Source organism: Drosophila yakuba, unplaced genomic scaffold, assembly GCF_016746365.2.
Source record: "Drosophila yakuba strain Tai18E2 unplaced genomic scaffold, Prin_Dyak_Tai18E2_2.1 Segkk63_quiver_pilon_scaf, whole genome shotgun sequence".
Classification (NCBI taxonomy): domain Eukaryota; kingdom Metazoa; phylum Arthropoda; class Insecta; order Diptera; family Drosophilidae; genus Drosophila; species Drosophila yakuba.
This window is the reverse complement of record NW_025048825.1, coordinates 244816-270105: the sequence shown is the minus strand read 5'-3', so window position 1 is coordinate 270105 and position 25290 is coordinate 244816. Positions and strand designations below refer to the sequence as shown.

At 40.4% G+C, this 25290-nt stretch overlaps 1 protein-coding gene across 1 annotated transcript; it reads right to left on the bottom strand.

The window, feature by feature from the left end:
• Nucleotides 1-10536: 10536 nt before the first annotated feature.
• On the bottom strand, nucleotides 10537-23558 carry LOC122319691 (uncharacterized protein K02A2.6-like). Its single transcript, XM_043207284.1, has 2 exons — nucleotides 23348-23558; nucleotides 10537-13325 (listed from the first exon to the last, which is right to left on the bottom strand). Exons 1-2 carry the CDS (start codon nucleotides 23556-23558, stop codon nucleotides 10537-10539), a joined length of 3000 nt encoding a protein of 999 aa, XP_043063219.1.
• Nucleotides 23559-25290: the final 1732 nt, after the last annotated feature.

Genomic DNA, 25290 nt, shown 5'->3' with positions numbered 1-25290 from the left:
TATGTTATCCAGAGGATCCCTCCCGTCTGAGCTTAGCGAGTCGTCACTCTGGGCTCATGGACCCGCCTATTTACGGAGCCTGAAAGAGATTGCCAACAGCTGTCCTGACAAACCGGTGCTTGAGCTTCGTCGAAGTGTGTTCATCTTAAAGTCGCCGAACGTGGTTGTAATTGCTAGCTCCCAATTTGCAAATTCTTACCCCTCACTGCAACGAGTGTTTGCATACATTACAAATTTTGTAGTGGAATTCGACATCCTGGGCTCACCGTCGCACACATTCAAGAGGGTACTCAGATAATGCTGCGTTTGGTGCAGCGCGCGCATTTATGGGAGGACATGCAGTCCCTTAAAACGCTGGGAAGAGTTTCCTCGTCTAGTCCCATATCTCGCTTTCGCCATTCCTGGATCAATTTGGACTTCTTAGAGTAGGCGGTCGCCTCCGGAATTCGTCATTGGACTTTGATGGCCGCCACCCGAAAATCCTACCAAGGTCCCATCCGGTGACTCTGGCGATTATTTCGCATTACCATGAAACCAATTCATGCCGGACCTCGAGCTCTTCTGGGTGCAATTCGATCCCAATATAGGTCTATTGGGTGGAGAAAGACGGTAACCAAGGCCGTGAACTGATGCATTAGATGTTTTCGAATTAAGCCGCGGCTGATAGAGCATAATGGCGGACCTTCCCAAGGAGCGCTTGGAAGGATCTCACGCTTTTGAGGTTGCTGGGATAGACTTCTATGGACCCTTCTTTCACAAGTCGGATACACGCAACAAGCCTGCGGTTAAATGCTACGTCTGCGTATTTATATGCTTTGCAACCAAGGCAGTTCACCTGGAGCTGATCAAGGATCTCTCGACAGTTGCGTTTTCTGTGCGGACTCAAGAGGTTCATATGCACCCGGCGGAAGCCGAAGCAAATTGGTCAGACAACGCCACCAATTTTGTCGGCGCCAAGAATGAACTTCTGGAACTTCGAAGGTTATTTCTTAGCAGTGAGCATCAAAGCATCGTTCAGAATGTTTGCCTTTCGGGGACGATAGACTGGCGGTTCATCCCTCCACGGTCGCCCCATTTCGGTGGACTTTGGGAAGCGGCGGTGAAAACGGCCAAGCATCATTTCTACTGCGCTGTGGGTACGGCGGTTCTGACCTTCGACGAGCTGAGGACGCTGGTGTGCCACATCTCGGCAGATATTAACTCCAGACTTTTAGTTCTCATTTCAGAGAACCCTGCGATCTGGACGTCCTCATTCCGGCGCATTTTCTCAATGGTGGTCCGCCTTCGTCGTTTGACGAGCCAGATATAACGGGCCTAAACTATAATCGGCTTGACTCTTGGCAGCGCATCTCCTTTCTTCAGCAAGTCTTTTGGTCGCGATGGAAGGAAGAGTACTTGACGTTGCTCCAGCAGCGCTCCAAGTGGCGCACCCGAAAGCCTGGCGTAGCCGTGGACAGCGTCGTTCTTATTAAGGACGAGAATCTACTCCCAATGAGATGGCCTTTGGGGAGAGTCATGCAGTTGATTCCTGGCAGAGACGGCGTCGCTCGAGTTGCAGAATTGAGGACCGCGTCTGGAGTAATAAGGCGGGCATTAATAGCAGTTGCGATGCCCATAGTGCAACGCACTCTCTCTCTCTTTGCTATCTACTCTCTCTTTGTTCTCTGCCTAAATTAAGCTCGGGCGCTGGATTTCGGCTGTCTGTCCCGACAATTGTCACTTCTTCGTTTTTCAGCAAAGACTCAACTTGTGAATTTGATTTAGCTCTTGATCGGCCCTAGCTGCCAGTATAATAAACAAACTAACAGTATCGGAAAATATTCGGCTATTTATTATTCGCAACAGCTATTGAAAAAGCTACAGATTGGGAATTAAGGCTTTGGTTCGCAAGATATTAGAACTTTTGTAAGGGAGGAAAAACTTAACGTAGCAGTTAGTTGTTTTTGTACGTGGAACAGCAGTTTTTTAACATTTCTTTGTTGTAGCGCCATCTATTAAAATTTCTGCTATGCAGCACTAAGATTGGTTGATTATGAATGCGTACATTTAATATTATTGTAATATTCCGACTTTCAGAAATTGGGTTTTGGCCAGAAAAAGTAAGTAAATTTCCCATAGTGCCCTGTAGCAATGTTTTCCCTACAGTCAAGGCCATCTATTGTGACAATGAACCGTCATTCAACTCACATACGATTACGGCCATCATAGAAAACTACTTTGGCTTCCGATGGACAAGTGGAACGATTTTATAGCACCTTGGTAAAACTTGCTAGATGTCTAAAAATCGATCGATTTTTTTCCCCGAGACTTTATCCTTGTGATTCAAGTGAAGACTGTCTTAAAACGCTAATAACTTCGGTCAAAGGAAAGAACCCGAGGAGCGAGGACTCAATCGACCCCCAGGATAACAGGACGTAGTCTGGAAGGATCCCGGACCAATACAAGGAACACGCTTGAAGAAAAACTATAATCCTACAGAAGTCTTAAAATGTGCGGCTCAACAGATATGAACAGTGTATCGGGCAAAACAATTCGTCAATGTAAACTTACTCGCCTCCTACCAAGAATAACATGAGAGCCGGCCAAACAATTAAACAATAAATAAGTGAACTGGTGCATTTCGTTTTATGTGGATATAACATTCATAAAAACATACATAAATATACACATATGTCAAGAAAGACGACCTTTACTTAGTGTGTATTCTTTTTTTGTTTGTGTGTATTACGTTACTGTTCGGTTTACCAATTATTGGTGCACGAATTTATATGTATTTATAATTTCATGTGTATATATTATAACACCTTGGATCCAACGCGTCGAGATCTCATCGCTCCGAATTAAAGTGGGGTTAGTTTGACGGAACATTGTTCCCGTGCTTTTCTCTATATTTTTATATATGCAAGTTATCCAACCCGTAAACATAGCACTCTATCCCAGTTTATAAACAAATTTTAAATTTCAATCTAGGCGGCATTTCCTTTGTCTTTGTTTTTGTCATTGCCTTTGCCAGCGCTTAGATCCCCGCTAAGATAAACAATCAAACTCCAAAAAAACACAGCTTCCGCTTGGAGACCAAACCATGGTCAACTTATTGCGCTTCAATCCAACTGCATCGGTCAGCATAATTGAATTTCACAATGCAGAGAAATAATTTCAGCATCAAGCTTTTATTCTAAACATAATTAAAAGTTCAAGAAGTTTCCAAAGAAAAGCTTCTGGCCGAGGTTGAATGGATCAGGATTTAGAATCTAACAGTCAGTCTGTTTCGGGATCGGATCGAGAACGATCGAAGATAAAATCAGATAATAGTGTCTTGTAATATTGTTTAAGTGAAAAAGTTTATCACCAATAAATTTATTAAAATATAAAATAAAATATTTTTTTAAATAATTTTTTAACATCAATTTTAATTGGCGCCCAACGTGGGGCGGTGTCATTTAAAAGTTCTAAATAAATATTAATGATAATAAGTTAAATATAAAACGGAACTCGCGCCGCCAACAACCCATATTTTTAGAGGAAAAATTAAAACATCCTCATTAATCCAACGACATCTAACTACTGTGACAGTGATCATGGAAAAACTTAATTGGAAATTAATTAATGCAATAATCCAATAATGAAGTTAAAAAAAAGGTGGACTGAATACTTAATACAAATTACAAGAACACGATACTAAACAGAACTCAACAAAAACCGAACTCTACCAAACCAGAACTCAACAAGAAAAAGAAATGAAACCAAACCAAAAACTATAACCAAAATATTCAAAAAAATATATATAATAAAAAATCAACACCAAGGAGGAAGGAAGAGCAAAGGGCCATCCCCCGCCACAGCTGAATACAAAAAATTTTTTTTTAAGGAAGACCCCAACAGAACTGAAGGAAGAATACAACGGAAAGTATCGTTTTTTTTTTTTTTTTTTGCTTTTTTTATTATTTATTGAATCTTCCCTTTGTGTTAAGAGACTAACAATAAGTGTTCAAATCTTAATCTAACTTAATTAACTTTCACTTAGTGATAGTTTTTTCATTAATACCCTAATAAGTTTATTGCTGGGCTGGGAGGTCGTTGCGGTGCAGCCGGCTTTGACTGCATACTCGGATTAGTTTTCTTGCGAGGGGATTTGTATGGGTGGTCAGCTTTTCGTTATACTTCGTTTTTTTCTCAGCTATTACTTCGATTACTAATTTGATTTTTAGGTCTCTGTGTATGTTTTCGTTCCGAAGGTACCACGGCGCTCCAGTGATGGTTCTCAGAATTCTTGACTGTGCTCGCTGAATAATGTCTATGTTACTTCTGGATGCGTTGCCCCACAGCTCGGAGCCATAAGTCCAGATAGGTTTTAAGACGGAGTTGTATAGAAGAGCTTTGAACTCCAGACTAAGTGGAGAGCGAGCATTTATGAGCCAGTGGAGGTTCCTTGCTTTAAGTTTAAGATGTATCGATTTGGCTTCTATATGTTTGCGCCAAGTGAGCCGCCTGTCCAGGTGAACACCCAGATATGTTACCTCGTCGGCTTGTGGAATGCATATGTTATTCAAGACCAGTGGTGGGCATGTTTGTTTGTTTAAGGTAAAGGTAACCTGCTTGCATTTTTGAACATTTATTGAAATTCTCCAGTCGGCAAGCCATCGTTCTACAGATGTTAAGTGTCGGGATAGGAGTGCCGTGGCTTTTATTGGGCATTTGGAGCGACTGAGTATCGCGGTATCATCAGCGAACGTGGAGGTTGTTAGATTGTAGTCTATGGGGAAATCCGCCGTATACAGGGTGTATAAGATTGGACCCAGTACACTGCCTTGCGGCACTCCAGCTTCGATTGCGCAATCGCGTGAAGTGCTTGTATCGCATCTTATTGCAAACACTCTGTTATATAGGTATGACTTCAGGGGACTTGGGGCAACAGCTTGATTATTTTAAACAAAAGTCCATCGAGCCACACTCTGTCAAATGCCTGCGTGACGTCTAGAAAAATGGCTGTGCAGTATTCTCGATGTTCAAAAGCAGTACGAATTTCTGACGTGATTCGATTGACCTGTTCGATGGTTCCATGTTTTTCTGTAAAGCCAAATTGATGTGTTGGAAGTGTGTTGTTTATTCTAAGATGAGGGTTAATCCGAAGGAGTAGCATTTTTTCAAACAGCTTTGAAAGACATGTTAGTAAGCTTATCGGTCTATATGATGATGGCTGCGTTTTATCTTTTCCTGGCTTTGGAATCATTACTATGGTCGACTTTTTCCATTTTTGAGGGAAGTATCCAAGCTTGGCGATTGCGTTGAACAACAGGCAGATGTGAAGAATAGCACACTTTGGGAGTTCAATGAGCATTCTTGGAGTTATTAGGTCGTAGCCAGGCGATTTTCTTGGGTTCAGTTGCTCTTTGATAACCTTTGCTAGTTCACATGGTCGGAATTCAAAGGGTTCTTGAGGATCTAGATTGGCTGCTATTAAAGGAGGGAGAATAAATGTGTTGGTAGAGGGATTTGGTCGGAATACATTTTGTAAATGGTCAGCGAAAGCACTGGCTCTTTCTTCATCACTTCGAAACCAGGTGCCAGAGGGACTTCGTAGTGGCATAATTGGCGCTATTGGAGTCTTTAGGTTTCTGTGAGCTCTCCAAAGAGGGTACTTAGTGCTGGTGGGAGAGAGTTGCTCGATATATGAACGTTGGCTGTTTTTTTCCTCTTGTTTGAGAGCATTGGTAAGCCTGCGTGTGGCTATCTTAAGCATGTGCTTTGTAATTGGTGATCTATTAGACTGCCAATCCCTTCGTAGGCGTCGTTTATCTAATACCAGCCGCTCGATTTCGCGATTAGTTTTGATGTATTTTGGTTTTGCATACGTCACTGGCGGGGTTGAAGCCTTTGCAGCCGAAACTAAAATGTTTCCAAGAGTTTCCGTTGACTTGTCTATATCCTCCTTTGTAGATAATGCCGTCGTTAGTTCTATGTGTGAACAGACATACTTTTGATACCTTGGCCAGTTTGTTCTAAAATTTGTGAGTCTATACGGTGGGTCGACGATGTGGGGGCGAGTTAGCATATTTAGAAAAACAGGTGAGTGATCTGATGATAAATCTGCTAGTGCTTCGGCGGTGACCATGTTGCGGGGGACATGTTTAGTAATTGCAAAATCGATCAGGTCTGGGATTTTTCTTGGGTCTGCTGGCCAGTATGTAGGCTTACCCGGGGATACATAGTCTAGCTTGTTTTCTGGCTTCGTAAGCGCATTGTACAATTGCTTACCCTTTGGCGTCACAAGTCGAGATCCCCAATGGGTGTGCTTGGCGTTATAGTCACCCGCTGCGATGAACCTGTCACCTAGTGTGTTAAAGAATTCCATGAATTGATCCTCAGAGATTGGAAAGCGCGGTGGGCAGTAGACTGCGGCTAGAGTCGTTGAACCATTGTTGAGTTGTAAGGCTATGGACGTAGATTGTAAGTAGTTTTTGTCAAAATTGTTTAAGTGGTGGTGTTTTATGCGATTTCTGATGAGTATTCCAGTGCCTCCATGAGCTTTACCATCTGGATGATTTGTACCATAGAACAAGTATCCTGGTATATGAAAATTGTTTTTATTTGTGAGGTGCGTTTCTGATAGTAGCATTACGTCGATGTTTTTTTCGTAAATGAACTGTGTGAGCTCTTGTGTATGCCGTGAAACGCCATTTGCGTTCCACAGAGATATCCGTAGGGAAGCCATTATGGGGATTTTGAAGATACAAGTAGTTGAATCAGGATATTTTGGTTTTTCATGAGCTCTTGCAAAGTATTTTGCATGAACGTCATAAAGTCTTTCATGCTTTGCTGTAGGGATAGCATCATAGCTTCGATGCCACTTTGTTGTGTTTGTTGGATGTTTGTCGGTGTATGTTCGGAATGAGCAGTTCTTGTCGGTGGGGCGGGCACTTCTAGTCCGGATTTTAGGGCGCTAGCGAAAGAAATTGTTGGAGTAGTGCTTGGGACAGTTAGGGGTGGTTGAAAAATCGGTTGCGGAGAGTAGAAATTGACTTTGTTGTATGTATGTGCTGTGGCAATACGTTTGTTTAGGCGGCTCTTCAATTCTTTGTACACCACACAGCCTCTGTAGTTTGCAGTATGTTTTTCCCCGCAGTTACTGCATTTCTTCACAGACTTATCGTCCTTGTTTTTGGGGCAGTTTGCGGTAGTATGAGGTTCGCTACAGACAACACATACGGACTTAAGGGTGCAGTATGCCTTGGTGTGGCCGTATTCTTGGCAATTAGTACATTGAACTGGATTGATACGTTTGTGCGGCTCCTCCACGGTGATCCTCCGATGTAGCAAGTACTGTAAATTGTATATTGGGTGCACTTCGTTTTTCTTTAGTGCCTGGAGCTCTGGTTCGAGTTCTATTTTGAATAGTGGCTGCGGAACTTTGTCTTTGTTTAAAATATTAATAGCTGTCTTTGCAGAAAAGTTTTTGGCCTTCAGAGCCTCAATTATCTCAGCTGGTGTCACTGTTGCTTCAATGCCCTTAAGTACTACCTGTAGCCCTTTGCAACTTTTTAATTGGTATGTGTAGTAGTTTTTACCAGCATCATTTAGGTATTTAGTCACTATACGGTGGTCTGCTTCTGTTTGGATCTGTAGTTTTATTTCATGAATATTTCCTTTTTTAAGTGGGATAATGTGGAATTTGCTGTCACCAATCAAAGCAACGAGTTTATTTATAAGTGCATTTGTACTTTGTTCTCGTATGAAAATTGGTGGAGGCCTGGTCTGGAAAGTATCGTGAGCAGAATAAAATAATTTTAAGTCTTTAAACAATTTAATAAAACAAGATCAGGATATACAAAATACTATAAAGTGTAAAAAAGAAAAAAATTTAAAATCTATTTAAACCATTAATATAAGAAAACAATCTGGAAAATTTAATAAAAAGTTTTGAAGATTTAAATTTAACAATGGCAACCGGAGGTTCAGCACCAATACTCTCTGCGGGCGGGATATCCAACGCCAGCAATCTGATGATGGAATTAATTAACCGATTAATAAGTGTACAATTGAGTGAAGTAACCAGAAAAATTGAAGGGATAGAAGGGCATATAATCGCTAGCAAAAATGTAGTGGAAGATTATAAAATCCAAACAATCGACCCAACTATAAAATGTGAAACTACCCTAGAGGTTGTTAAATCTTTACCAAAATTCACGGGAGAAATAACCCAATATGTAGGCTGAAGAGAAGCGGCAGAAACTGCCATGAGTCTATACAAAATTCGAAGCGAACATTATTTTATCGCTTTAACAATTCTACGTAATAAAATCATGGGAGCAGCACATGATGCTCTAACTAACCATGGTACAGTTTTAAACTTTCAAGCAATTCTTTCCAGATTGGATTTTATTTATAACGATAAAAGACCAATCCATATTCTCGAATCAGAATTAAGCATCCTTAGGCAGGGACGTATGACCATTACAGAATTCTACAACGAGGTAAACAAGAAAATGACATTACTGATAAATAAAACCATAATGACATATGGAAAAGACAGCGAAATAAACAAAGAAACAAATAAAACAATTAGGAGCAACGCTCTTAGAATTTTTATTTCTGGATTGAACGGTTCAATCTCAGAAACGCTATTTTCTCTAAACCCACTAGACTTGCCAAATGCTTTGGCAAAGTGTCAAGAATTAGAGTCTAACAACTTTCGAGCCCAATTTGCAAATAGGTATTATGGATTTAGGAATGAAAATAAAGGTCAGGGAAACAACTTAAGATTTAATACAGTTAATTCCAGACAGAATAATAATAATAACAACAATAATAATATTAATTATAATAATAATAATAACAGAATGAATAATAACTGGAATAACAACCTGAATAATAATTGGCCGCAAAACGGGAACTTTGGGCAAAATAATAATTGGAATTCAAATAACAATTCTAAGGTACAACCCCCACCAGAACCAAAGGAAGTCGAAAGTTTCATAAAGTATCAAAATCGTCCGAATAATGATTACTATCGTCCGAGTAATAATTACAATAGGGGGTATAATAATAACAGACAGAATTATAATAATTTTGCACAAAGATATAATTATAATCATAACCAAGCTCAAAAAATTGGACCACAAATCCCATTAAAAAGGGAAGCAACTGGGACAGTAAGTCAACCAGCCCAGAAAGGTATGAGAATAAATAACATTGATGAGGATCATTTTTTAAATCAAGGTCCTACAGAGGAATGCCTCATATAACAAGAATAGACAGAAATCCAAAAAAACAACTAAATATATTAATTGACACAGGAGCCTCTTCTTGCTATATCAAAAAAGGAATTTATAAAAATAAAAAAGAATAACCAATTTACAAGAGAGTATCAACAGTTCATGGATACTCAATTATAAAATATTACCATATACTAACAATATTTGAAGCGAAACATATATTTTATGAAATAGAAGGTTTGGAATCCGACTTATTAATTGGGTACAATCTATTAAGGAAAATTGGAGCTAAAATAGATGTAGAAAAAGGTATTCTTGAATATAATGGAAAAAAGGAAAAACTAGAATGTTATGACAATGAAGAGAAAAACGATTTGTGTTTAATTGGAGAAAATAATACTCTTCCATTAAAAGAATATATTATAAAGAAATACTTTTGCAATCAAATAGAATATAAAACTGAATCAGTTATTGCAGAAAGAAGTAGTTATAGCTGGAGATCTTATAATCTCGAGCACGCAGACGATGTTAATTCCGTCAAATTACAATTGAAAAGTTTGGGATCAAAAAATCCTGAACAAGCCGACGATGTTAATTCCGTCAAATTACAATTGAATAGTTTTGGATTAAAAAATCCTGAACACGCCGACGATGTTATTTCCGTCAAATTACAATCAAAAAGCTTAGGATCAAAAAATCCTGATCACTCCGACGTTGAATTATCCGTCAACAATAAAACTAATAGTTTGGGATCCACAAATCCTGAACAAGTCGGAAAAACTTGTCATGTTTATATGGATGACATAATAATCTTTTAAATACAATTGAACAACATTATACTGATCTAATTCAAATAATTAATATTTTACAACAAGCTAATATGAAAATTTCTTTTGAAAAATCGAAATTCTTTAAATTAGAAACAGCATTTCTTGGTTATATCGTTTCCCACAATGTAATTAAAACGGATCCTGAAAAAATTTCTACAATTATGAAGTATCCGATTCCAAAAAACATAAGAGAACTTCGAAGTTTCCTGGGACTCACTGGATATTACCGAAAATTTGTCCGAAACTATGCAAAAATTGCCAAACCCCTAACCAAATACTTAGGAGGAGATAATGGTAAAATTTCTAGAAGAATGTCTACAAAAATTACAATACAGTTAGCTGTAAAAGCTTTTAACGAACTGTAAAGACCCCGAAAATACACAATTGATACACGCTGAGCTTTTGTTATTGATCTGTTTTATTCGTTCTTCGGTAATACGACTTATCAATCCGGTGGTTCACAATTGACTGACTCTCCCTCTCTCGCTGCCCACTCATCCCGCTCCCGCGTCTGTGACGTCGCTGCTTGTTCCAGTAGCGTCGGTGTTTGGTACAGGTTCCCACATCCCTCCTTTATTTATGAGACGGAGTTTCAGGGGTTTTACCTTCGGAGGAGAGTGTTGAGCAGGTACTTCCGACGGCTGGTCTTCTAGGGCCTCCTGAAACGGTGCTGGAATAGTTTGGAGAGTACCCGACTCGGGCGCTGGTGGGACATATACGTCGCCTGGTATCTTCTTTAAGTGCGCAACGTTCCTCATTAATGTTTTGCCGCCACCTGCTATCTTCACTATGTTTTTATGTCTCTCTAATACCTCGAACTCAGTTGGGTCAAAAGTCGGCGTTAGTTTATTTGGAAAAACTACGATTCGTACCAACACTTTATCGCCAATCTTAATATCGATATTCTTAGCTCCCCTCTTTTTATCTGCTGCTTCCTTCCCTTTTTCTTTTTGGATGATATCTCTATCTCTTTCCGCAAAATCTGTGAACTGTTCATTTAATTCTTCTATTCCTGGTAATTTGTCGCGTATTATCCTATTAAACATTAATTGGGTTGGGGCTATCCCTGTGGTTCCATGGGGAGTCACATTATGCATTAAAACAAACTTTTGTATCTCCTCCTTATAGTTTTTTGAATTTGAGTAGGCAATTTTTAGTCGTTTGACTAAGGATTTATTCACATTTTCTACCTCCCCATTAGCCTGAGGCCAGTATGGTGGGGTTCTTACTTGTTCTATGCCGCATGTCTTACAATATTCTGAGAATTCATCGCTAATATATTGCCGTCCATTGTCGGTACGTAAGTATTTTGGATAGCCCAATCTACAAAATATTTCTTTCATGACTCCAATCAAACTGCTCGATGAGATCGACCGCAAAAACTTAAACTCCATATAGCGAGAAAAATAGTCTATAAAAACTAAGATGAATTCATTGTTAGGCAGGGGTCCCAAGAGATCTGACGCCACCCATATCCACGGACCCGTTGGAAATGGATTTCTGTTCATCGGGGCTGGTCTTATTGACTGGGATACCATAAGGCAGTCTCTGCATGTTTTTACAAATTCTTCTGCATCTCTGTCGATCAGCGGCCACCATACCTTGGATCTTAGGCGGCGTTTCATAGCTGATTCTCCTGGGTGTCCTTCATGTGCCAATTCAAGTACCCGTTTGCGAAGGTTTGTTGGGATCACAATGCGGTTTCCTCTTAGCAGGAGAGGTCCTATGGTCGACAGTTCAAATCGAAATGGATGTAATTTTGTTGATTTTTCTCGTTCCCAAGAGTTATTCTCTAGACTGTGTATTGCATCGACAACTTCTTCGTCTCGCAATGACGATTCAGCGATCTTGGAGATGGTCATTGACTTGGGAATAGCGCTTTCCACTACCCGCAGGATGCTGTACTCCATTCTGTTGGTAGTTGGACTTGATGATGATTGGCAAAGTCGAGACAATATATCAGATATATTTTCTTTTCCGGTTTTATAGATTACTTTAAAACGGTATGATTGAAGGCGTAGTAACCATCTCTCAATACGAGCCGGGGGCTTCGATGTCGGTTTGAAGATAGCCTCTAAGGGCTTATGATCTGTTACCAGCTCGAAGTGTAGACCAGCTAGGTAATAGTAGAATTTCTCTACTGCCCAGGCAAGTGCTAAACTCTCTTTCTCCGTTTGAGAGTAGCGCCTTTCAACCTCAGACAGGGCTTTGCTGGCAAATGATATAATCAACGGATCGCCTTTACCATCAAACTGCAGAAGGACCGATCCAAGACCTACAGGACTTGCGTCCGCTATTAAACGGGTGCGGTTCTTTGGATTAAAATAAGCAAGATTAGGAACATGTGCTAAATGACACTTCAACTTTTGAAAAGTCTTTTCCTCGGTGTTGCCCCATTGAAATATGCTGTCTTTTCGTAATAATAGGCGTAGGGGCTCCGTGTTATCGGCCAAATCAGGAATAAATTTTCCCACATATGTAATGAGGCCGAGAAAACTGCGGGTTTCTTCCTTATTCTTGGGGGCTCTAAAAGACTTAATAACCTCTATCTTCTCGGGGTCAACTTCGATTCCCGAGTCGGACAAAATGTGTCCCAAGAATTTTAGCCTGTTTGTTTTCCAAATGCACTTTTGTTTGTTTAATAAAACATTATTGTCGTTAAAGACTTTGCAAACTGCTTTTACTGTTTCGTCATGTTCGAGTTCGGTGGCACCAAAAATGATCACGTCATCGATGTAATTCATGGCATTAGGGAATGCAGCTAACAGTGTTTCCAGCCGGCGCTGAAAAATCTCAGGAGCCGAATTCACCCCAAACATCAATCTCTTATATCGGAAGAGCCCCTTTGACGTTATAAACGTTGTAATCTCCCTACTAGACTCTTCCAATTCTAATTGGTGATAGCCATCCTTAAGATCAAGGCGGGAGAAGAACTTTGCGTCTTTTAACTTTGTCATAAATGATTCAAAAATAGGTAAAGGGTAGTTCTCTCGCTGAAATGCCTTATTTGCCAATCGCATATCCACGCATAACCGAATGTCTCCATTCTCTTTAAATGCCAGTACAATGGGAGAGATCCAAGAACTTGGACCTAAAACTGGTTCGATTATGTCATGTCCAAGGGCTTCCTCCAGCTTAGCATGAACTTTCTCCTCTAAAGCTACCGGAATTCTTCTTACCGGCTGTTGCACCGCCCTAATCTCGGGATCTATGCATAGTTTTACTTTGACGCCTTTCCACTTTGGGAACGGTGTAGGTTCTTCAACGCGGTTGACATTCAAACCTAGGCGAAGGACATTGAGTTGTATAGCTGTGTCTCGCCCCAACAATGATTGTCGACCATTTTTGATAACGTAAAATGTCGCAATCACTTCAATATCTCTTTCAGCCGAAATGGGTGCCTCAAAAATACGAATTACCTTAAGCAATTGTTCAGAAGCATAGCCTCGAAACTGTTTTTCAGAATGTGATCTGTCATTGAATATTATAGCGCCTTTCTTTTGTAGCAGTTGCCAATCCGAGCTGCTGATGAGATTGAACCTTGATCCTGAGTCAATAACTAGAGGAATTTTCTGGCCTCCCACCCGGCAGTATATAAACTCTTCTTCCTCATCACTATTTTTAAACAGGTTGTGTTCTCCTTTTCCAATTTGAGCTCTGTGTTCTCGCCCTCCACACAACGAACATTCGTCTTACGTTTCTTAACATTTTCAAAATTACACTGAGAATTCCGTCTCTTCAGGGTGGTTCTACACTTTCGGGAAAAATTACCCATTTTTTAACATTTGTTGCATTTTGCTTGCCTTGCTGGGCATGATGAGTCATAACTAGCGTGACCAAAACGTCCGCATCTTGAACATTCCCCTTGTGGTTTTGTCTTCCGAGTAGAAATCTTCCTAATTGCGTCGACATCAGATTTCGACACCATTACCTCAGACTGTTTATTAATCTGCTCTTCCACTTGACATTCTTCAATTATTTCATCTAGAGAATGTTCTTTGGCCAGCAGTTTTTTCTTTAACTCTATAGGGGCCCACGAGTCAATTATTTTATCTTTGAGGCAAATCTCCTCTATCTCGGTTTTAGATACTCCAAATGAGCATTTATACATTTGTTGGCGTAGCCGCAAAACAAATTTTGAAAAATCTTCATTTTCTAACGGAGCCAAGCTGCGAAATAAATGCCTCTCAAATGTAGAGTTTTGTTTAGGGGAAAAGTAGGTGTTCAACTTGTCAATTAAAATCTGAAACACATCTATTCCATCTGCTCCATCGACAATAGCATCTGGCAAGGAAAACGCAACAGTCTGCAATTGCACTCCTCCAATATGTAGAAGTTTATTCCTCTTTTGCCTTGGCGATGTTACGTTCTCGACTTCGAGAAATATATCGAACGCTCGTAACCATTTTTCCCATTCACTTCGCAGAATTGATTTCTCTAGGCCTTCACATAAGAATGGTTTCAAATTGTGCTCAGCCATGTTTTGTTTGCAAACTAAAATGCAAAAGAGAATATATATATATATATAATTACATTTTTCCCTTCTAAGACCAACATTATTTTTCTAGCTTTGGCTTGTATAACTTATATGTACATGTACATATATAATATAAGTTACTCAGCCATTTATAGTTTCTGAATATATCACCGCTTGCCAAGACAATTCTCTTCACGCGCACAGCTTTTTATTTTCAACAGCTTGCAAGGAGAAATTCTCTCTTGCCCGGCTTTTCATTAGTTCAGCTTGTAAAGATAACTTTACGCAGCCTTCCAGCTTGCAGTAATAACACTCTTCTGCACAGCCTCTTTTCTAACAGCTTGTAAAAGAGAATTCTCTCTTACGCGGCCTCTTTTTTTTTTCATCTATACAGCTTGTAAAGTGAACTCTCTTTACGCAGCCTTTTGTCATTAAAGCTTGTCAAGAGATCTCTCTCTCTTGTCTCAGCCTTTCGTAACCGCAGCTTGTCGAGAGATCTCACTCTCTCTTGAATTAGCTTCTATTCCGCCGTTATTTTGATCCTTCGTTTCTTTTCCTTTTTCTTTTGCATGCACTTATTTTATATTGGACTTTAGATTTCAATTTATTCTTCCTCCGACTGTACACTTTTGTGAACACATATATATATATAATTTCTGTTTTCCATATATGTATGTGTATATAGTTGGATTTTAACCACCAACAAGAGTATTTTTACAGGAGTCGTATGCGCTTGCTGTTTGCACTGTTTGCTATTAAATAAATAATAAAACCGAACAACTTTACGCCACTAATAAAAAAGAATTGTTAGCCATAGTTTAGACGAAAACTACAAACAAATCAATAGATTATATTATTGCCCAAATTTACTTACCAAATTAAGGGAATACATAAAAAATTGTACAATTTGCAACGAAAATAAATATAACAGGCATCTAATTAAAATTCCTATTGGGGAAGCTCCTATCCCAACTAAAGAGGGAGAAAATTTACACATCGATATTTATTACGCGCAGAATCTTATTTTCTTAACTTGTATTGACGCATATTCAAAATTCCTAGTAGTAAAAGAAATTCAAAATAAACTAAACATCGAGAATAAAGTAATGGAATTACTTCAACAATTTCCACACGCCAAAGTAATTATGACCGATAATGAACCGAGCTTTACCTGTGCTCAATTTAAATCCTTTGCACAAAGATGTGGTTTAACTCTACATTTCGCAGACCCCAGACATAGTACCTCGAACGGACAAATTGAAAGGGCACATTCGACATTAACAGAATTAGCTCGTTGCATAAAAGAAGAATTTAATCTCATTGACTATTCTGAAATAATTATTAGAGCCGCAAAAGAATTTAATCAGAGTATTCATTCTACAACAAACCAAAAACCTTTTGATATTCTCTATAATAAAATTGAACACAAAAACATTCCAAACATTCTGAAGAACACTCAGGAAAAAATGTTAGAAACACATAATGAAGGCCGTAAAGAAAAAGAATATCATGTAGGACAGGTTGTTTATGAAAAGAAACATGGGGAAAGAAATAAGCTAAAAACAAGATATAAAAAACAGATTGTTAAGGAAAACCTACCTAATAAAATAGTAATCAATAGTAGAAACAGAACTATTCACAAAGACAATATTAAGTTTTAACAAATATTATATTTCTTTTAAATTTACAGACAATGCATTTCTTGTTACTTCTAATACCATTCGTAATGATAGCCACTTCAGAAATAATTGATTACTCCAATCACGAATTTTTCATGTTCAAAGACAAGAAGGATGTTCTTACTTACGAATCCTATAGCGATTTATTCCACGTAACCAATTTAAGTTTTTATAAAGAAATAATCAATGTTGAAACAGAAAACATAAAGAGAGACACTAACAAAAGATCACAATGGGAAATCACATACGACTTAGAAGTTATCGAACTAATTTTATCACAGTTAACATCATCTAGATCCAAAAGGGGAATTAATGAATTAGGCACCGTGTGGAAGTGGTTAGCTGGAACTCCGGATCATGACGACTTCGTCAAAATTCAAAATACAATCAATGACTTAATAGAAAATAATAACAAACAATTTATTATCAATTCCAAATTGTTTAAAGAAATAGAATCTCTTTCTGATGATTTTAAACATGTATTTATGGACCAAGATTTACCATTAAGAAAACATCGCCTAAAACTTTTAACATTTGACTTGCAAAATTTAATCGATACTATCACATTAGCTAAAATTGATGTCTTTAATACTAAAATTTTAAACCATGAAGAAATAAAAGAAATATTAAGTCACGAATTAAGACCAGTAATCATTGCAGACCTAATGGATATCTCTGTGTTCAAAATCGTATTACATAAAGAACTCTTAATAATTTATGTAAAATACCCTATAGTTTATAACAGATGCGAAATATACTATGCTAGAGCGATTTGAAAAGGCGATGGAAAACTAGTAATAAGCAATCAAGTCGCAAAATGCGACAATACATATTATGAAATGTCTACATTTAAGACCGAACTTTTTAACAATTACTGTACTATAAGTAAGGAAAAAACTTGTTTTACCAAATTATAAAATGGAGAAAAATCCACTTGTAAGAAAATAAGGGAAAAAAATAAGGAAATAGATATCATCCAAGATGGTGCCATTTTTATAAATGGTTACAATATTGTTAACAACTCCCACTTAAATGCGTCATTTCTAATAACATTTAACGGAACAACCACAATAAACAACATTTCATATACCAATTTAGAAAGTAAAATTCTTGAATACATAACCACAAACCATTTTACAGATTATGAAATATCCGATTACATATTGTCCAATAACTCGGAACTCTCTCTAGATAATATAAACATTTTAAATCCCTTCATTAAAATAAGTAATACCAAGATATCACTTTCTTTTATATTATTAATTTTATTCATTTTGTATTTGATTACTACATTAATAGTAAAATTCAGATATTTTTTATTTGTAACCAAACAAAAACGGCCAGAACTAGAAAAACCAAATAATGAGGAAGTATTTTTAACAGAATTAAATGAACGTTTAAACAAAATTCGTAACGAAGCGGGACGCGTCATTTTAGAAGGGGGAGAGTTATCCAACCCGTAAATATAGCACTCTATCCCAGTTTATAAACAAATTTTAAATTTCAATCTAGGCGGCATTTCCTTTGTCTTTGTTTTTGTCATTGCCTTTGCCAGCGCTTAGCTCCCCGCTAAGATAAACAATCAAACTCCAAAAAAACACAGCTCCCGCTTGGAGACCATGGTCAACTTATTGCGCTTCAATCAAACTGCATCGGTCAGCACAATTGAATTTCACAATGCAGAGAAATAATTTCAGCATCAAGCTTTTATTCTAAACATAATTGAAAGTTCAAGAAGTTTCCAAAGAAAAGCTTCTGGCCGAGGTTGAATGGATCAGGATTTAGAATCTAACAGTCAGTCTGTTTCGGGATCGGATCGAGAACGATCGAAGATAAAATCAGATAATAGTGTCTTGTAATATTGTTTAAGTGAAAAAGTTTATCACCAATAAATTTATTAAAATATAAAAATAAAATATTTTTTTAAATAATTTTTTAACATCAATTTTAATTTGCATATATCCTCGTGCCAATTTTATTGTTAGCCTCTTTCAGGAAATATATTTTATTGATAAAAACTAAATGTTCAATGTTCAATATTGCTTAAATAACAATTATTTTTCAGTGGCGAGTATCCGCCTTGTTTTTGATATGCAAGGACAAGAGCCCTTAGAGCGACGTTTGTAGTCGTGAATAGCGAACAATTTTTGTTGACATCGCTCATTTCCGTGACATGCTCGATTCACTGGGCGTTCACCACAGAGTAGCTAGGAGCCTAGACTTCTTCTCTAAGGTTGGGCGCTGGGACACCTGATGCTGAAGACCTATGAGAGAATTATCTTCATAAAAGAGCGGAGACTAAATGCAAACAATAAACAAGTTGTTATCAACTCTAAAACCCAAAATCAAATTTATGAACACCCTAAAACCGTCAATCAAATTTTGTGTGCCACTTGTGTGAGATGTTATTAGCTCGTAATCGAATAAATATTATGGAATTGCACAACCTTGCTTGCTATAGCTCCTGCCAAAATTAACGTAGTTAATTTAAATTTCTTGAACCATGCATTTGGAAACCATGTATTTGGAAATGTTTGAATCGAGGAGCCCACCGATACTCCTATCAAGGATATTTCGTCCGTTGAATCCGTGAAGGTTTTACAACCCCCCAACATTTTACACTTTTGTATTAAATTCTCAAAGTTAAGATAGCTGTAATAAGGCTACCATCCTTCCCGTGGCCCACAATGATACGATGTTGAGGCTAGTAGATAATATAAACGTAGAATGTGAAGGAAAGGTCCACACGATTAAGAACTGCTTTGTAGCGCCGGGAGCAACATTTTGCCAGCTATCCACAATGGGCACGTGCGGTCAAGAACTTCCTGTAGGTGAGACAGCACACTGCGACACGCAACAAAGCGACCTGCATCACTAACCTCTACGAAGGAATCATCGTCCTAAAGGAAAGACCGGAACAACGGTTCCGTCGTTCAATTAATATGAACCTGAAGCTCCACAATTCATCGCATCTGAAAAACATCACATTATCATTACCAAACCAGCAGAGCCAGCTGCTTCGATTGCACAGCCGACGCTCTCCCAATTCTCTCGCCCGCCATCTTTCTCCTAAAAAGTAGTAAAAAGCAATGTTAATGTGACTAATCCAGGTGGTTAATATGGGGCGATATTTTAAAGAAAATCATCAAATTTAATTTCAGCCGACTGCAAAGCTGACGCTCACAGATGGCGATCGCTTAGGTATCTTAAGAATCTTTAAATTTGTGACATGCAAACCCAAATTATATGGGGACGAGCAAAAGGAAAATAACAATAAAAGAACGAAAAAGATTAACGGATTCCTCTTCTAAAAGGCACGCTCCCTTTTTTCGCGGAGTTTTTTCCGAATACATTTTTGTAAGAAGCAGATGCGATTTATATGGAGTGCCAGTTTCTAAGAAAATTATAAGTAAATTAAATAAAATTTATAATTATATTCGAATTTAATTAATGAATTATTCCAGGTAATGGATTCAACAAATACAACTCATAGAAGTGATCATTTGAGGTAAATTGTTTTAAGATAAAAACTTCTTTTAGCTTCAAAGCGAACGGTCGTGTTTTTTTTTCTGCGCTCCGAATTTATTTTTGTTTTGCTAAATCCAGCGGTGGAATTTAACAAATTCTTTAATAATTCAATTTCGTAATCCGTACTAGTTAAAGTTCCGCTCGCTTCGCGAGTGAATCTGTGAATTTGTGAATTATTTTTATAAATTATTTCAATCTGTTCTTTTTCTGTCTTTGCGGTTTGTATTCTCTCTCTTCTGTGCGTTGTCCGTAGTGCTGTTTGGTGTTGTTTTTGTACTTAACTGCACGGTGCACTCGCTCTCTCGCTTTCCCAAACAAAATCCTAAAGTGCAGACTGCGCTCTTGCGGTACATTTTCGATTTTGTCTTTTGGCACAGTGCTCAGAAACCAATTAGATATGGAAAACAATGTTGTCCGCTTCCAAAACAAATGCCGTCAGGTAATTAAGTCTGAGCAGTCAAAAGTGTCCTGTTGGCTATAGAATGGTGCACATTCCACAGACCCAAATGCACTGTTCCACTAAAGAAACAAAATTTCGTTTCTCGGCTTTCCCCTGATCATCTGATGTATTGTCTTATATACAAGACAAAACAAAAGCCGACAACATAAAAGTGGAAAAATTAAACTTTTCTTACGCTAGAGACATCTAATCTTTCAAGATTACTGTCCCTAATGAGCTATTCTTGAGCATATGTTCCGGTGATTTTTGGCCGGCTAGTATGGTTGTGAAAGAGTTCGAAGCTAAGATTAAAAGTAGAAAAAAGGGCCCATGGGAAATAAACTGCCCTCACGTGACCAGATCACTGTCCCAGCCCCACTACTACTTCTACTTCTTTATCTTAAAAAAACTAAATTCTAGTCTCTCTATCTATTATCAAAATGTAAGAGACTTGTGTAGTAAGCTAACTAATTTGTATTCAGATAGTCTTTTCTTTGCATCCCATATTATTATGTTTCCCAGGTATGTACACAGTATACAGGCATGATCGGAAAATTGAGCGGTGATTAAGCGCTAGAAATTTTTATTGATTGATGATTTACCGCTTAAAAGTCGGTGAATGTAACTGCAGGGTAGTGACTTATTCATTCTTCATTTGAAAACTTAAACAGATCTTTTGAAAAGCTTTATTCTTAGCGATGACATGATTTCCTATGACATGCCAATGTTAAAATCATCGCTTCCTTTCACAGAAACTGAGCGGTGATTTTTATTGAATGATGATTTACTGCCACAGCCACAGGAAAGAAATAGCAGGGCCGAAAATGGCCAGGGAAAAAACTCTCATTTCTATAAAAAACAAAATAGGCCTCAACATAAAAATTCTGCCCATAACAATAACAACTACCGCAGTCAGTCACCTGAGCCTATGGCACAACATAGGCAACCGACATCCTTCGGAAGCAGTCAACCTACAAATGCCAAGGCCGAGAGTATTTGGGGCCATAAAAGATTTGGTTTCACACGCATAACAGGTAAAAGGCGTCGGAGGCAAAATACCATGCAACAGGCTGACGATAAAAATGTCAGCCGATACGAAAGCGCGGCCGCAGCGGCTGTGACCGAAATAGGCGACGAAAATGACTATAATGATCAGATAAACTTTTTAGGGAGTGCTTAAAGGAGCTTAAAAATGTAGAGCCGGTCGATTTCCCTTTCACAGTTAGTTCCATTCATGGTTCCATTCATATTTAATGAAAATTTTTGGGAAATCATCTGCGACAATGTAAATTTTAATAATGTAAATGACATCGCTGTACTGGAATCTGTAAAAGATGAATTTCAAAACATGATCACAAACAGATCCAAGGCATTTTCAGCTTATAACCATTTAACACTTTTGTTGTTGCCACAATTTGCTCAAGCGATAATAAGCCGGTATACTCCAAGCTGTACCCGCATCCCATGGGTGTGTCTCAGTTTGTGAAGGAAGAAATCACAGATTTATTGCAGAAAGGCATTATTAGAATTCAAGGTCGACGTACATAGGATGTGGACAAAAAAGAACATGATGATCTGGGGAGTACAAATAATAGTTTGGTTATAGGCTTTAGGAAACTTAACGAAAAAACCATCGCTAACAAGTACCTATTGCCAAATATTCCCATGATACTGGTAAATTTAAAGTCCGGCTATATACTTGGCCAAGAAAGTATGTGCTTTAGCGATTACCGTTCGGTTTAAAGAATGCGGGAGGCATCTTCCAAAGAGCGATCGACGACGTCTTTCGAGAACAAATTGGCACATCATGCTACGTTTACGTAGGTGACGTCATTATTTTTTCTGAAAATGAAAATGATCATGTTAGTCATAAGGATTGGGTTTTGAAAAGCCTGTGTTATGCCAACATGAAGGTGTCCAACGAAAAAAATCACTCTTTTAAGCAAAGTTGAATATCTGGGATTTATTGTTACCAATGGGGGTGCAGAAACCGACCCAGAAAAAGTAGTAGCAAAATAGCTCCCGCTATTTCCCTTTTGCGCACGGCTCGCTCGGGGACAAGGTCCAACTCAAGTCCCGTTAGTTCACGGGGTGTCCTCTTTGTGCTTGTCCAAAGTCCACACCGTTCGACCTCTGTGCCCTTGGCCGGTTCGAGTCCAAGGTCCAGCGTGGTACCCTAACTTCACGGTTTCTCCGCTTTGCCGGAGTCCAGGTACATTATTTACAGTTTGACCTGACCGCCCTTGACTCCTTTCGTATTCCAGCCGTCTTCGCTGTTGCTAGGCCGATCTCCTGCACCCGCATTTGTGGGGAGTTTTAAGACTCCTCACATCTCCCCCTTTCTTCGGAAGTTTTCAAAAAGATGTTGTTTCTGGCGGTCCTTCGCTTCGGTGTCTTCTCGCATAGGCAGCTTCCTCGTTTCTTCTCTCGTCAACCCCGCGCCCTTCGTTCTCAGCCTGGCAGTCTCAGTCTATTAGACAACGTCGTTCAGCATCTTGACTCGGCATCTCGAATATCCTTGCGCCTTTCTGATCGCATCCTTGGCGTCTCAGCCTAGTTGACCCTGTCTTTTATCATCTCGACGTGGCATCTTGATCCTCAAAATCCATTGCTCCTCCAAGCTCTGTCCCGCCTTCTTGTCTCCTTTCCCTCTGGCAACTCCACTGATACTCACCACGATCGAGTTATCGATGTTGGCGACTGGCGTTGCCACTTCCTGTTCCTACCGATATTTCCACGTCGTGCGGATTGCATTTACTTATCCTCTCTTCTGATTTTCAGCTCCACCAACATGATGTATGCCCCTTCATTCTCCGGAGTTGCTGGCCCTGGACCCGAGCGCCCTCGGGTAGCAAGTGCCCCATCTCGTTTCCGCGCCCGCAGCAGCCTCCCGTCGAATTGGCGGTCCACGTGCATGTCCCCGCGTCACCCCTCGTGTCCGCTTCTGGCTGCTGCGGATGATTTCGCACCCTTTTTTTTACGTGCTGTGCAGGGCCCAACACCCTCCCCAGACCCACTCAAAACGGCAGAACAGCTGGCCGCCCAGCACGAGCAACTTGGCCCAGCGGTCCTTGTGGCATCTGCACGCCTGCAGCTTGGCCTCCTCGATCACCCGGGGTGGCCACTCCTCGCGTATCAGCTCCCTCCAAGGCTTCTCGTTTAGCGACTCCTGCCGCGCCCACCTCCTCCCACACGCGGGCCTCCGGCGTGTCCTCCGCTTACGCTGGTGCGGGGCACGTCCACGTGGTGCCACCATCGGTCGCCCATGCCGATCGTGCGCAACGTCTTGGCGGCGACTGCCTTCCGCTCCTCCACCATCCACTCGAACCGTCGCAGAGTGGCGTTTCGCGCGTCCGCGAACTCGCGCAGATTCTCCGGGTCCCACGTCGGCATCGCGTCCCCGAGGCGGATTCGGCCGTACCCCTGCGTCGCTTGCTGTACGCTGCGATACACTATCCTGGGCCCCGCCACCCGGATGGGGATCGCGACACCAAGGGTGACGCCAGAAGCTGGAGATAGGAATCGGAATCCCTACTCCATATCGCTCCGGGCTGTTCCCCAGTGCCGGTCTCCCGCTCCTCCCGATTGGTACTCGTTGCGCGTGCTGTAGCCATTCTGTCGACTGGATTTTAAAAGACGGACTCTAGCCATCCACGCCGCGACGAAACCTCGGTTTTCCTGTTGCTCCTTGTGTCGTTATTTGCCGGGCCTGTACCGGTAACGGGATTTTCCTTCGTGTACCTGCCTCCCACGGAATTCGCAACTGTATGCGTTAGCGGATTTTGCGGTTGCGTAGGGAAGCTATGCACTCGCGCTCCAACGGGCCTGTGTGTGTGTGTTTGAGTGACTTTGTGCTTTCGATACCCCGTATCGTGTTCCCCACTTTTTCACTTTTGTTTTTGTTTTTTCCGCACTCGGTATCCTCTGGCCCGCCAGCGCACGCGCTTTCCGGCTTCAAGTCGCTAATATGAGTTTCGTCTGGTGACGTGAATTCCTTTATCCTGAACGACCCGTCGAGCCTTGGTGCCAATTTCGCCGCGAAGCTTTCGGCTGCCCTCGACAGGTGATGGAGTATACGGAGCCGTGAGCTGGTGGCGCACATACAGCTCCTCCAAAAACCTGAATTGGACTCCGTTGTCCGTGATCATGACCTTTGGCACCCCGTATCTGGCTATTATTCGCTCTCACATAGCCTTTCGTAGAGTCTCGGTGGTTGCTCTACGCATCGGGACGATCTCGTCCATTTGGAGAACCTGTCCACCAGGACCAGTAGCATCGAATTTCCGTGCTTCGACCTAGGCAAGGGGCCCATGGTTCTTCTGGCACCTGGGTCAGCATTTCCAGCTGGTTGCAACTGGTTAGGCTTGTACTTCATACAACTTTCGCAGCTCCGCACGTACCTTCTTATGTCCCGGTGCACTCCTGGCCAGATGTACCTGGCTGCCACCCATGCGATCGTCTTCCGACTTCCGAGGTGTCCTGCCATCGGCATGTCGTGGTTCTCAGCCATGACGCGCTGCCTCTCCCTGGTCGGTATACACAGGTTCCATGACACCAAATCCTCATTCCCTTCCCGGTGCGGAATATCCCTGTACAACTGGTGGCCTTCTCTAGGTAATCTGGGAATTTTTGGGGATCCTGTTCACCTATCTCCGCATCTCTTCTGTCCACCTGCATCCTTTTTGCTCGTCCGGGTGCCCTTTTTCCGCAACCTGTCGCCCTCTCCACGATTGCCGCTCACAGCTTCTCGCGTGGACTGCTTCGAACCGCCTGTCCCACTGGTATCGTTACGCTCAGATTCGCGCACTCCATCCAACATGCGCGGAGCTGGAATGCTGTTCTCCCTTATTCTTTCCAGGGTCGCTTTCTGGGACATCCCCAAGGGCCGCATTAGGGTCTGCATTTCCACCATGTAGTCCTGCCGCTGCTTCCTCTGCCTGACCTGGTCTGCCAGTTTCGTCATGAAGCCCCTGGGCCTGGATGGCTCTGCGGGCTCTTGTTTTTGCATAACAATAAAAAACAAGGCTGATAATCGCCGCTGAAAAGTAATTTTTATTTAAGACAATATCAAACACAAAAAAATATTTAACTTCTATTAATGAAATACATTGCTTGGAAGAGGCTA

Excerpts from the sequence above, each read along its gene's own strand:
- LOC122319691 (XM_043207284.1), bottom strand. The coding sequence starts at position 23,558 with ATGCCGACGTGGGACCCGGAGAATCTGCGCGAGTTCGCGGACGCGCGA. Across the intron at positions 13,326-23,347 it reads AGGCCCGCGTGTGGGAGGAG|GTTTGAATGTCAACCGCGTT; the intron begins GTGGGCGCGGCA and ends TCCTTCGCCTAG.